This window comes from Epinephelus lanceolatus, chromosome 23 (assembly GCF_041903045.1).
Source record: "Epinephelus lanceolatus isolate andai-2023 chromosome 23, ASM4190304v1, whole genome shotgun sequence".
In the NCBI taxonomy this organism is placed as follows: Eukaryota; Metazoa; Chordata; class Actinopteri; order Perciformes; family Serranidae; genus Epinephelus; species Epinephelus lanceolatus.
Genome location: NC_135756.1, coordinates 31,371,876 through 31,386,968, shown reverse-complemented (window position 1 = coordinate 31,386,968; position 15,093 = coordinate 31,371,876). Strand labels below are relative to the sequence as shown.

General features: G+C 39.9%; 1 protein-coding gene across 1 annotated transcript in view; it reads left to right on the top strand.

The window, feature by feature from the left end:
• large1 (LARGE xylosyl- and glucuronyltransferase 1) overlaps positions 1–15,093 on the top strand; it is a 171,000-nt gene that overhangs the window by 130,834 nt on the left and 25,073 nt on the right. Inside the window, exons 8-9 of the mRNA XM_033614595.2 lie at positions 2,630–2,742; positions 12,127–12,252. Coding sequence (XP_033470486.2) covers positions 2,630–2,742; positions 12,127–12,252 — 239 coding nt within the window. The remainder of the gene's footprint in view (positions 1–2,629; positions 2,743–12,126; positions 12,253–15,093) is intronic.

Below are 15,093 nucleotides of genomic sequence, written 5' to 3'. Positions count from 1 at the left end.
GGGTAAAAAGTTAAAGATGACACATTTCTTAAATACTTTGAGCAAGAATACTTTTTCATTTCAGTCTTTTACAGTTTTAAAATAACAAAAAATTAAAAGGGCCTAAAGCAAAAGTTTGGTTGGTATGCTGCGTGGTCAGTACTTAGTAGCGCCCCCTTGGCAAGTATCACAGCATCTAAGCGCTTAAAAGCTTTTTGTAACCAGCAAAGAGTCTTTCAGTTCTTGTTGGGGGATTTTCACCCATTCTTCCTGCAAAGGCTTCTACTTCTGTGAGATTCCTGGGCTGTCTTGCATGCACTGCTCTTCTGAGGTCTATCCACAGATTTATAATGATGTTTAGGTCAGGGGACTATGAGGGCCATGGCAAAACCTTCAGCTTGCTCCTCCATTGTGGATTTCAAGGTGTGTTTAGGATCATTCTCCTGTTGTAAAAGCCATCCTCTCTTCATCTACAGCTTTTTTACAGATGGTGTGATGTTTACTTCCAGAATTTTTAACTGAGTCCATTCTTCCCTCTATCTTTTGAATTTTTCCCTGTGCCACTGGCTGCAACACAAACCCAAAGCAGGATTGACCTACCCCCGTGTTTAACAGTTGGACAGGTGTTCTTTTCATGAAACTCTGCACCTTTTCTTCTCCAAACATACCTTTGCTTTGCAGGACTTGTTTAGATGTTAGATGTTCCTTTGCAAACTTCTGACGCTGAATTTTGTGGTGAGGACACAGGAAAGGTTTTCTTCTGATGACTCTTCCATGAATGTCATATTTGTGCAGGTGTCATTGCACAGTACAACAGTGCACCACCAGTCCAAAGTCTGCTAAATTTTCCTGCAGGTCTTTTGCAGTCAAACGGGGGTTTTGATTCACGATTCTAGCAATCCTACAAGCAGTTTTCTTGGTCTTCCAGACCTCAGCTTGTCTTCAACTGTTCCTGTTAACTGCCATTTCTTAATTACAGTATGAACTGAAACAGCTACCTGAAAACACTTTGCTATCCTCTTATAACCTTCTCCTACTTTGTGGGCATCAATTATTTTAGTTTTCAGAGTGCTAGGCAGCTGTTTAGAGGAGCCCATGGCTGCTGATTGTTGGGACAAGGCTTCAGGAGTCAGCCATGGTCCTCACAAGCTAATTATGGTCTGAGATCCTGGTAAAAGTTGAGAGCTCAAATGTCTTATAGTGCCCAAACTTTTGCAGGGTGCTTCATTCCCTTTTTTCACTCTAAAATTGTGTAAAACAAAATGACAACATTTTCTTCTGGTGACTGGGCTGGTTGAATGGTAGTGACAGTTTTATCCGTATTGCCCACTCCTACTGTGTATATATAACTTGTATATAGCATATCTGTATTGTATTGAAACACAGTTTAATTTATTAGCATTGACCTCTTTCTGTGATTATAACTTGTTATTTAAACCATCCAAGGTAATTCTCATTTACCATCTGTAATAGAGAAACATTTGATGGCTGTCCAAGTACATTTATATCCTGTGTTCCTTTTATCCTCTGAGAGCTTCATTTCAAAGTATAACAGTGTAAGTAAAGCAGCAGCGAGGCAGTTTCTCCCCTTGCAAAAACGTGGTGCATTTGCACAGGCATCGATGACATATGCCGGCATCCAGCAGGCTTGTTAAAAGTTGTATGGAAAAACATTTTCAAAAAGGTGTGGGGTGTAATTTCACAGAGCCTCCGAGCAGCTGATAGTGAAATTGATTGGATTCCATTACACCTTGTTATTATTTTCCCCTGCCTGTATTTTTTTCCTCTTTCAAATCCAGCAGGTCTTTTCCTTCAGGAGGGTTTATAGCTCTCTCTGTGCCGTTTGGAGCCAGAGGATAATTGTTCTGTTGACTATAACCCAAAACAAACAGCACGACCCGCTGCAGCAGCTCCGTGAATTTCACAGCAGACACATTTCAGCAGGGGCTGTGCAAAACTCACCTGAACACGTCGATTTTGTAAAGGCTCAGCGTTTTGCCCTTAAACTTCCTGTCAGTGTGACCGAACAGAAACCGGAAAGCATGTGTTGCATTTAAACACGACGGCAATTTGACAGAAAGCCTCCAGTTCAGCTGCGGCCGGTTGGCTCTGTGGCGGTGGCCGTGGCAACAGATGGAGCACAGCAGGGTGTGAAAGATGGTTTGTTTGTTCCGATTCGCAAAAAGAATATTCACCATGTCTGTCCCTCTGAAAATTGGCTGCTTGATTTTATTTGTAGCTGCCCTGAAGATTTCTTTTATTAGCCGGCGAACTGAGAAGGAGGAGGTTTTTTTTTTATTTTTTTCTTGTTTGTTTGAGGGAGAAAGTTAACAGAAAAAAAGAAGCACACGGGTTTCTAAGAATTATTTGTTCTTCCAGGAGGATTTTAACATGTTTCCTCCACCCAAAGTCTGGTCTGTCTTTTTTTTTTTTTTTTTTTTTTTTAAGTCTGCAGCTTTATCTCAGAAAACACAAGGATGTGATTCGAAGCCTCATGATGGGACTTAATCACCTTTACCAGGCAGCTAGATAGTAATCTCTCTGTTTCTTAAGCTACCATATCTGTGTGTGTGTGTGTGTGTGTGTGTGTGTGTGTGTGTGCGTGTGTGCGCATGCGTGCGTGCGTGCGTGCGCGTGTGGTACTTTCCAGGGGTGATTTTGCTTCTCCTGGATCGTTTGCGGAAGCTGAGATGGGAGCAGATGTGGAGGTTGACTGCAGAGAGAGAACTAATGAGCATGCTGTCCACCTCCCTGGCAGACCAGGTAACACACACACACATACACATCCTCACAGCTCAGACGTGCCAACTCAAAATTTGCCGTTTCACATGAGCAAATCACAAAAACGCCTGCACTGGTCGCAGGAGGCTGTTTCACTATACATTCTACATTCTGTTGGTAATGCAAACTGTGGCAAGCCCTTTTGTTTTCTGCCACTGCTACCTGAAAATCTAGGGTTGAACTAAGCCGCAGTAAAGGGTTCTGTATGCTTAAGATAAACTACTTTGTACAACATGTCAACCGACCACATCTAAAGGTCAAAGTGTTTTTTGCTTGTTCTAAATGGCCACAGCGGAAAATGAGGTGAAAAATGTGCCGTCATAGCCTCCCCCGGGTCGCATTACACTGCCTCCCGATTCTCTTTCCAAGAACTTTATATCTTTTGTTTGTCTTTGTAGTGCCAGCCCCATAAATCATACAAAAAGGGGATAACCTTGCAAATTCATGGTTATTACAGTATCAACTTTTTGTACCATGTATGGACATGACCTCCATCATTTTGCCGACTTCAATATTGCCCATTGTGCTTACACGTGTTTTTGTTTTAGCCAAAGTGATGCCAGACTAAAGGGTTTTCCTGACCATTGTAAGAAGTGGTGTAGTGGCATTTGATGAGGTGGATGTACTGCTAGGTAGATTGGTGAGTTATCAAGGAGAAAGGGGGTATACTCTCCTATATATTCCAAGTATAGTGGCCATCAGTTGTGACTCCTGTTCCTGATCCTTTTGGGAAGAGCCACAGTACTCACACGAGGTAGGGAAAAAGCTGAACGACATTTATTGAGAATGCAAAAACGAAACAAAACGGCAGGCCAAGTCCTTCCAAAATCACATCTCGTACAGTCCACTTTCAGCTCAGCGTTCTATTTTTATATATTCTTACTGTATTACCTGTTATTATCCACTTTAACACTGCATAACATGGTCAAAAACGTCAGACTTCATATCATCTTTAGGCATGACGTTATCAACAATCTCCTTTTGTCATGCGCACTAAACTGCCTTATGGCACCATACCTGTCATAAGTAACTGGTTCCTGTATTCTAACACATAAATAAAGTAAAAGTAAATATAAACATAACCTTGGCATTATTCAAAATATAGAGAAATGGTTGTGCAAACTGAAATAATAGCAGAACCTATATGATATGTCATATTAACACAGACATTTTTACCAAATATAAATATGTCCTTAAGTGGCTCTTACACCAATGGCTTTTTGGCTGAAAGTTGGGTATACTGTAAAAGCCCTGGAAAAAGAGGTGGGTATACCCTGTATACCTCTGTATACCCTCCACTACATCACTGATTATAAAGCTTGAGCGCCTCAGTTCTCCTTTTATTTTTTTCTCCACCCCACCTATTTGCACAAGTCCAAAGAGAAATGAAACAACTTTTCAAAGACAACACAATGTAGCTTACCGGTAGCCTGCAGCTGCACTTTTGAAGTTGAAGAGGCACAGTCTCGATAGTCCTTAGCTTGCCAACCCCTGTCAATGAGCCAAAAAAGTCTGTTGTTTTTAGTTTTATCCTTCAAAACTTTATCCTCCCATCCGTAAATTCACCAGCAAACCGCCCGGCTCCCAGGTTGCCTGTTCCTGGGAGCAAACTATTCCTTTAAAGGTACTATAATGTCATGGATCCTTAATTGTATATATTAAGAGATATTAATAACTTAAAAAAAACACATTTTTTTCTTACTCAAATTAAAATGTGTAAAAAAAAAAAAAAATTAACAATATGTTTATTAGAAATTTTCTTTATACATAGAACAAATGGGTGCCTCATCAACCAAAACACACACACTGAGGCACACACAGACACAACCCAAACAAATAACTACTCAGACATAAAGCCATATTAAGTACATACATAAAACTACTAAACATTTTTTAAAACTAGACATTTATTTCATTATCTTCACAAAAAATTAAGCACAAAGTGACCATATTGTGAGGTTTTTTATCATGGAGTACTCATTCTTCCTCCTTATCATCTGATAGGTCCATACATTTCACATAAGCTAAGGTTCCCAAACCTTTTCAGAGATACCCTGTTTCCCTTTTCGTGTTATTCTTTCTAAAGGAAGAGTTATTAGCATTTGTGTTACACAGTATTCAACACTGGGTCTGTTAGACCTTTTTTCAGAACATTGCATTCAATCCTGTGGCATGCAAGAGACACATATCGGTCATCATTTGTTCACTTTTGACATACTGAACATTCTTAATAATTAAAAGTTCAGTCATCTTTGAAGGGTGCACTTGCGTTATTATTCTATTATATTATTATTAAAATAGTGGCATAAAGTGGTCTCAAAATTACAATAATATTATTTATCGCATTTATTTTTGGAACAAAATATTGTCAACGGTATCCATTGGGTTGCACTCACTTGTCCTCACATAAACTGACAGAGGTAGATGTGTGAAGAATGAAAACAAAAAGACTTTGAGAGACAAATTTAAATCCTACATACTTTCACACCTCCACACAACTGACCAGTTATTTTGTGAAAGTGGCCGTGCTTGTCAGATTGTCAGTGTTTGAAAATCACAAAAACTGTCAAGCTGCAACCCCCAAGAGGTTTTAGATGATGTCCAACAATTGGATAAGGATTATGAAGCATACTGACTGCTTAGCGCTCCCCTCTTCAAATCGACAATATGTGTTGAAGTGAGATCCCTTGAGATTTGTTTTTTCCCAGCTACAGTGCTGTTTGAACATGGTGTGAAGCGATGCAAATTCTCCCCCGTTCTTTTTCAGTGGGAGGAGAGCAATTTGTTTCTTAAAGGGAAACTTAGGTATTATTCAGCCTGGACACTATTTTTCCATGTTTTTGTGTCTAAGTGACAAACGAAGATAACTATTTTTGAAACTGGTCCCGTGCTGAGAGAGAGTGCTACAGGTACAGCTGTGAAACAGGCTGCACTGTTATAACTTGTTTTTGCCACTGACAGGCTCAGATTCCGTGTTACTGATAACACACGTTAAAGGGCCAGTGTGTAATATTTGGCATGGTTTATTGTCAATCTGAGTCTGAATCTGAATATTCTACCCATTAATATGTTTATACAAGTGTATGATCGCTATAAAATAAAATTCGTTTGGTTTTCGTAGCCTTATAATTATGCTTTTATATATATATATATATATATATATATATATATATATATATATATATGTATATGTATATGTATGTATATATATATATATATATATATATATATATATATATATATATATATGTATATATATATAGCAAGGGCCTTGCTTTAGAGAGATCGCCATCTTGCGCCGCCATGTATGTACGGCAGCTCGAGCGGACAATCCAGCCAGCCAGAGAACGTGTTTCGCGTGTATAAATGAACCAACGAAGACAGTGGAAGGAAGGAAGAAGGAGGAGGAAACAGCAGAGTGTTAGTGGTTCGTCGATAGAGAGTAGTGAAAAGTTTTTTTAGTTATCAAGTTTGGGAATGGACCACACTTACCACACAACAGGAGAGAATGAACCCGAACCGCCATCTGCAAGGAAAAGAAGACGCAACTTCACTCCTTGTGATGCACTCTTTGCGGCGCTTTTCCTCCTGGTAGTATCTCCCCAACAATGGCAGCAGTAGCACCGAATCCCATTCTGTGCATTCAGCCTCTCTTCTCACCCGCTCAGCATCAAACACATGGAGTTCCTCATCTGTATGCTCCAGCTCAAACAGGTATGGCTCTGGGTCTGTGTCCGCTACAAGAAACTCTTCAAAATCGCGTTCAAAGTCGTCCATTGCAGCTACTATAGTCCAGAGATATTGCTAGACTAAATAAACAGCTGAGCACTGTTTACCGGCTACCCTGTCAGTCAGTGTGCGGGCTGGAGATTGGCGGAGCAGAGAAGGGAGGGGGGTCCCCACTTAGTATCATAAACGAGTATGTGTGTAAAGTTAGAAGTGTGTCTGTTACGCCAGAAGAGTCAGAGTTTGGGACGGAGTGGTGTGTTACCAGAGTTTCTGGAGTGCTCAAATAAACGGGCCTTTTTCCCCGAACGCTCCTCTGGTCTCCTGCTCGTGAGGGATTCATTACAATATCGTAACATGGTTTAGATTTCTAAATAAACATTCACCTCGTCGCTAGATAGACCTACTCCTGAAAAACGCGCAAGGCTTTTTGTCCCTACGAGGCCACCGTCATTTACCCGACGGGAGGGGTGAGCGAGTGAGCCCTGCAATCTAGAATTTGACCACTGATGTCACTGTTTCCAACGGTTTTCAACCCATTTTACACACTGGCCCTTTAAAGTTTTTTTTGGGGGGAGTTTTTCCTTATAGGCTGTGAGGGTCCAGTGAACAGAGTGATGTTGTATGCTGTAAAGCCCTCTGTGGCAAATTGTGATTTATGATATTGGGCTTTATAAATAAAATTGAATTGAAATTGAATTATGGAAAGGATCCCTACAGAGAAATGGAAGGTTTTTCTTTACCTTTCGCTTGATCAGGTCTGTTTGTTGTGTCTAGCAAAGTCGAGGAGACTCTCCACTCTTTGTGAAGTCTCATGCACTTTTTGACACTGGCAAAATCAGCTCAATATTCAACCATGATATCAAGGTTCAAGGTTATCTTTATTGTCCACTGAGGGTAAATTTGTTTTGTAGCAAGGCTTCACATAAATACAGAGAACAGAATACAAAGTACAACAACACACCATCACAATAAATCAACAGAGCTAGAGCAGGGAAAAGGAAATTCATACCATACCAAGTAGGTTACACATGTGCAAGAGTGCAAGGTGCAAGAGTGCAAGGGAAGTGCAAGGGATACAGCCACAGTGCTATTTGCTATTAACCATTACAATGTCATTTAGGATGACGGAGACAATAAATCTCTTGCTCCTCCTAATGCCCACGCTGAAATGACATCCAGGGGCAAAAGCTTAAACTCATCCAGGGGTGGATGATCCTGGCAGTGCATTATAGCATCAGCCCTTCTTTTGACCTGCCTGTTATAAATGTCCAAGAGCTTGACCTGGCTCCTCCCTGAAAATTTACTTGGCCATTTGACAAGACTTTCAAATCTATTCTTATTGGAGAGATATAGATTTCCAAACCAAGCTGTAACACAAAAAAATAAAACTGATTCAAAGAAGCATCTGTAAGAGAAAGTCATCATCTCAGAAGAGATGTAAAGAGTGTTCATTTATCTCTGGAAAAACAATCTGCTGGCCTTTTTGGAGTAAGCATCAACATGGGGTCAGAAAATCAGTTTTTTATCCAGAACAGACTTCTCCTTGAGCAAGACATGTTTACACACAATAGGAAACACACCTGACCAAGCATAAAGTTAAAGAAAAACATTTTGTTTCTCTGTGGGGTCCTTTCCATAATGTTTTTATAACTCATAATAGAAATCTGAGCATGTCACTGACAAAGAGCAACAAATGAAAAGCTCAGTCAAAAGGTTCCCTCTCAGTTGTAATTGAACTGCCTTTGACAACAACAACAAAAAGAAAGAAAGAAGAAATGGAAAACTATAGTCAAAATCAGTGTGGATTTTCACTCACAAGAAATTGGCCTTGGTGTTTGTCTTTTTTTTTCCATATCATCTTAATATGTTTCTTGTAGGTACCAAAGTACTACAACAGGCAAAACATAAATATAGAATTAAATTAAAATATAGAAATATATTATAAATAAAGCCTCAAGCGGCATTTCCGGGGTTCAAGCCCCCACAGACCTTTAAAACTTGAAAGCTGCATAGGATCAAGACCTTTGAGAGTTCTTGATGCCTGCATTAACGATTACCAACAGGTTTTATGACAGTTGAACAGATGCTCATTTGTTAATGTACAAATGACTACTGGGCCATAAGAAACACTGTTGCTTCATATTGGTTGTTTGCAGAAATATTTTGAGGCGATGCTTTAAAAGCTTACTTTAAAAAATCCACCAAGTTTGGTGATGTTTGAACAAACTGTCATTTATTTATGGTTAAATTATGCAAAAGGCTGTTGCACTTGTTTGGAACTGGTGGAGCCCCCTATTGACCGATTTTAAAATAATTTTACATGCATGGTTTAAACATTAGGATTTAACATATCCTTTTATCCGTTGTTTTAATTTGTGGTGCACCCTAGTGGTTGATTTTGATAAAACTTTGAGGGTATGATTCAGATACTTATGTTGACATTTTCTTCAAGATTTGTGATAGTTGGCTCAGTGCTTATGGAGTTAGGGCTATTTATGTGCTGAGCCACGCCCTCTCTAAAGTTCATTGGTCAGTATCATTGAGAAATCACAATGAGATATCAACAAGCTTTTAATAACTTTGGATAAGCTCAGTTTTATGATGATTCACTGAAAATATTGTATAGAATCAGATCTATGGTGAAGGAGGCGATGTCAAAAATGTGTTTTCCAAAAAATTAAAAATTTTACTGTGGTCCTTTCATGGCTCCCGTGTGGTTTTCACAGAGCACATTGAGCTGCACTAGTGTGTTAAATTTCAAGTCAATCAGACTTATGATGAAAGGGGTGTGGCCTTTCAAAATTGAATTTTTAGGCTTTAATTATAGCATCCCCATCTGGCCAATTTGCGTCATACTTCTTGAGCAGCATTTGTGCACAACTTCCAATCAATGATAAAAAATTCATGTCTCTACAGTGTACCATCTGACAGGAATTTGCAGAAACATTTCGGAAGAAAAATAGAGAAGAAGAAGTCAAAGCAAAAATAACAGGGTTTCAGCCCTTCAGGCTTGAACCCTTAAAAACACATAAAAAAAATATGTACAATACAACAGTTTTTAGAGTGAGAAAGCTGTGTCTGCAGTGTCTGCAGTGTCTGCAGGACACACTAAAGTATTGAACAGGGGATGTGCAAATGTTCACGTTAGTCAATATGTGCAATGACAAGTATATACGCCTGTCTGCTGCTGGTGGATGTGTTTTGGACTGTTATGTTCTTTTGCAAGGTATCCACAGCAGCTTTAACAAAAACACACAAAACCCTCAACTGCTGTACAAATAGTGCTTGCTTCTGTTTTCATCTGCGAGTGCAACAGACCATTCCATTTATAAATTGTTCATCCTACTCCAGTGTACATGTATCCTGAAGGTCATAAAGAGGCGTTAACTTCAATATATCTCTATCTATCTATATCTAATATGGTAAGGGCAGACACTGAGACCTTGGTGAAGGGTCTCCCCATTATCTCAGAGCTATTCAGAGCTCATTTATATGAGAGGTGCATTTATGAGATTTTAATTAAACCTTCATTAAGTAAAGTCCCACAAGGTGTGCAGTTTGGAGAATGAACGGGGCTTTAGAAATCGTTTGAGCATTCCATCTGCCTTCTGCTGTATGAGCTCCTCCAATGGACTGTCAGCCCTCTTTATCGCAACATTCATTATGTGGCTGTAGAGTTTTATGTCTACCATTAGGAAGCTGGAATCTGTCACTGAGACTTTTGTCCTGTACACCTGTAAAGATCCCAAAGTCAAAAAAGTATCTCTTCATTATCTGTTATTTGCCCTTTCCTCTCTAGCATGAGTTATATAACTAGTCAGGGAGAGAAAGAGAGTCTGCTGTTTTTCAGCTATTTTTTTTAATTGTCTAACACGTCAGGTAGAAACGTAATTGATGTGAGATATATTTCTGTAATTTTCACTTCTTTCTTTTATAACATTTGGACTAATAAATCATTTCTGCAAAGCATAAATCATTCCAGTCATAACCCAGATAATTAAATAATGACTTTAAGAGAATATCAATAAATGCGTATACAAATATTTACAGCATTTTTAAAAAAGGCATTGCTGACAGGAGAAATGGTTGTTGTGCATTCAGTTTGCAGTAAAGGTATTACCACAGTGTGGTCTGATTGATCTAAGGGGCAGTAGAAACAGAGAGTGCATGTTTAAATAAATGTGCAGGTATTTGTCAAACAGTTCAAACATATTCAAGCAAACTGAGGACTATAAACTATGCCAACAGTGAAAGCTGTATGCCCTTATTTATATTTGGACAGTGCGTATATGGGTAAAAACTCACACCAAACCATGACGCAAGGTGAAGATGTAAGTTAAGGAAACAATGCAATTAAAGGAATTACTATGTAGCCCAAATCTCCATTGTTTCTCAGGTGTGTTCAAATTAGAGGCTAATTACACGTCAGATTCATGTGTCCCGTCAGTTCTGGCACCCCAGTCTCCTTCTGTACATGCCTTCATCTACCAAGTTGAAAGACTTATGTAATATGCATTACCATCTTCTACAGTCTGCAAAAATGTGTTACCCTGTGCTTTTGGCATCCATGTGCTGCCATCATTTGCTGATTAAACAAGAGCACAATACCATATCAAAAGAATAAGTTAAAAATTGTGATAAAGTATAAAGACATGTTAGACATACACTATGGTAATTTGAGAGTGTTTTTGTTTAAAATGTGGTGTTTTTAATACATTGTTTTATTGTGCTTGTTAAATTGGTCTTTAGTATAAAACATATTTCCATCTGTCTGTCTACCTACCTACACACACTACCATACCCTACTCTACCCTACTCTCTACCACCTACTTATTCTAACTACTCTACCTCCCTATTTATCCTACCATCCTACCCTACCTACCCTCCTTTCCCTTACTACTATCCATGCAATAACCAGGGCAAGATATAACATAGCTTTGTTCGGTCATCAAATAAACACTCTACCCTATCCTATCCTGGCACTCTACCCTACCTTTCATCCCTACCCTATCTACCCAACCCTACCTTATCCTAACAACCTACCTACAATCCATGCAATATCCAGGGTAAGATGTAACACAGCTTTGCTTGGTCATCAAATAAACACTCTGCCCTAGTCTGCCCTACCTCCCTACATCCCCATAACCCATGCAATTACCAGGATAAGATTTAACACAGCTTTGTGTGGTCATCAAATTAACACTCTACCCTCCCCTACCGCTCTACCCTACCTTACATCCCTACCCTACATCCCTAACCTACCCTACTCTACTCTACCCTGTCCAATCTACCAGGTTGCAATAACCAGGGTAAGATTTAACACAACTTTGTGTGGTCATTGACTAAATACTCTACCCAACCCTCCTCTACCTTATCCTAGCAACCTACCCACAATGCATGCAATAAGCAGGGTAAAATTTAACACAGCTTTATGTGGTCATAAAATAAACATTCTACCCTACCCTTCCCTTCCCTACATCTATGCAATAACCAGGGTAAGGTTTTAAACAACTTGGTGGTCATCAATTAGACACATTAAATGGCGAAGTGCAGGCCTGTAGATGATGAAACATAAGGCAAAGCATAAGGCTCAGTGTGTGTGTGTGTGTGTGTGTGTGTGTGTGTGTGTGTCTGCAGGACATCTTCAACGCTGTGATCAAACAGAACCCATTCCTGGTTCACCAGCTGCCCTGCTTCTGGAATGTCCAGCTGTCCGACCACACCCGCTCCGAGAAGTGCTACAAAGACGTGTCAGACCTCAAGGTGAGACCCTTCTGTCCCTACTATGCTCACACTCAGTCACTTCAGACATGCAAGACCTGACCTGCATTATTCAAGAGTCTCAAGCCAAGCACACACTCAGTGACACACATTTGGTTCTACTTTAGGCAGAGTAAAAGCATTATGGATTTTGTTAACCTTGAAAAAGTGTCATGTCTCTTCAAGGTTTCAGTAGATGTGCAGAGCTGCCCAAGCCTGTTAGCAGTTGATGATTCAGCATAATGCAGTATACATACAACATATGTATGAACATACAGAATGTGGAACTTCAAAGATATTTCTAGTTGGGCTTAGTGCCCTTTCATCAGATAAAATATTCTTCCAATTTCAGCTGTTTATCCAACAAGGAAATGCACCTATGGTAGCAGTGATTAGGCTCCCTGAAAGGAAGCCATCTGTAAGACATTTAGTTTGGCCTTATTATACCTCTAGGCTCCAACACCAGTAATGTTCAATAATGCCTGTAGGTGTTTTTTAATGGCAGTTTTTTAATGGCTTTGTCAGTGTCATAGCTCATTTCATATCATTGCTCCAAGCATAAATTAGACTGCTTTTCAAATGAGCAGATATCAAAATATTAACCGCTAAGTGGTTATGGATGGATAATCCTTTATGTTGTCAAATTGCCCAAGCAGACTTGACACAGTGAGAGCAAACCAAAAGCCGAATCATGTAATAAATTATTGTTGTAGACACATTTGTGTCTAATGCAGCAAAATGTCTCATGAAGAAAAAAGTAATAATCAGAGGAGGCAATAAACACAAGATGTAGCACTAGATTTCTAGAGTCAGTAGAAGCCAAATAGGAAAGCAGATATGCAGTTGCTTTTTTAGTTTGATTCAGATCTTTTTGGGCTGAGCCAGTTGTCCAATGGCCTGCGGAACACCCACATGATGCTATTTTCTGTCTTTTATTTAAGCCTCTGCGCCAGCAAAGCTGTTGCCAGAGGCATTATGTTTTCAGTTTGTTCATCCATCTGTTCATATGTATGTCCGTATATGTACAGTACAGGCCAAAAGTTTGGACACACCTTCTCATTCAATGCGTTTTCTTTATTTTCATGACTATTTACATTGTAGATTCTCACTGAAGGCATCAAAACTATGAATGAACACATGTGGAGTTATGTACTTAACAAAAAAAGGTGAAATAACTGAAAACATGTTTTATATTCTAGTTTCTTCAAAATAGCCACCCTTTGCTCTGATTACTGCTTTGCACACTCTTGGCATTCTCTCCATGAGCTTCAAGAGGTAGTCACCTGAAATGGTTTTCCAACAGTCTTGAAGGAGTTCCCAGAGGTGTTTAGCACTTGTTGGCCCCTTTGCCTTCACTCTGCGGTCCAGCTCACCCCAAACCATCTGGATTGGGTTCAGGTCCGGTGACTGTGGAGGCCAGGTCATCTGCCGCAGCACTCCATCACTCTCCTTCTTGGTCAAATAGCCCTTACACAGCCTGGAGGTGTGTTTGGGGTCATTGTCCTGTTGAAAAATAAATGATCGTCCAACTAAACGCAAACCGGATGGGATGGCATGTCGCTGCAGGATGCTGTGGTAGCCATGCTGGTTCAGTGTGCCTTCAATTTTGAATAAATCCCCAACAGTGTCACCAGCAAAACACCCCCACATCATCACACCTCCTCCTCCGTGCTTCACAGTGGGAACCAGGCATGTGGAATCCATCCGTTCACCTTTTCGGCGTCTCACAAAGACACGGCGGTTGGAACCAAAGATCTCAAATTTGGACTCATCAGACCAGAGCACAGATTTCCACTGGTCTAATGTCCATTCCTTGTGTTTCTTGGCCCAAACAAATCTCTTCTGCTTGTTGTCTCTCCTTAGCAGTGGTTTCCTAGCAGCTATTTGACCATGAAGGCCTGATTGGCGCAGTCTCCTCTTAACAGTTGTTCTAGAGATGGGTCTGCTGCTAGAACTCTGTGTGGCATTCATCTGGTCTCTGATCTGAGCTGCTGTTAACTTGCCATTTCTGAGGCTGGTGACTCGGATGAACTTATCCTCAGAAGCAGAGGTGACTCTTGGTCTTCCTTTCCTGGGTCGGTCCTCATGTGTGCCAGTTTCGTTGTAGCGCTTGATGGATTTTGCGACTCCACTTGGGGACACATTTAAAGTTTTTGCAATTTTCCGGACTGACTGACCTTCATTTCTTAAAGTAATGATGGCCACTCATTTTTCTTTAGTTAGCTGATTGGTTCTTGCCATAATATGAATTTTAACAGTTGTCCAATAGGGCTGTCGGCTGTGTATTAACCTGACTTCTGCACAACACAACTGATGGTCCCAACCCCATTGATAAAGCAAGAAATTCCACTAATTAACCCTGATAAGGCACACCTGTGAAGTGGAAACCATTTCAGGTGACTACCTCTTGAAGATCATCGAGAGAATGCTAAGAGTGTGCAAAGCAGTAATCAGAGCAAAGGGTGGCTATTTTGAAGAAACTAGAATATAAAACATGTTTTCAGTTATTTCACCTTTTTTTGTTAAGTACATAACTCCACATGTGTTCATTCATAGTTTTGATGCCTTCAGTGAGAATCTACAATGTAAATAGTCATGAAAATAAAGAAAACGCATTGAATGAGAAGGTGTGTCCAAACTTTTGGCCTGTACTGTACGTTTGTCACATTCTCATAAACATGATATCTCAATAATGCCTTTAGGGAATTTCTTCAATTTTGGCACAAATGTCCACTTGGAGTTAACAATGAACTGATAAGATTTGGTGTTCAAAGGTCAACATCATATTGACCTTGGCTGTTTCAATCTTGTGAACGTCATATCTCAAGAACACCTTGAGTGATT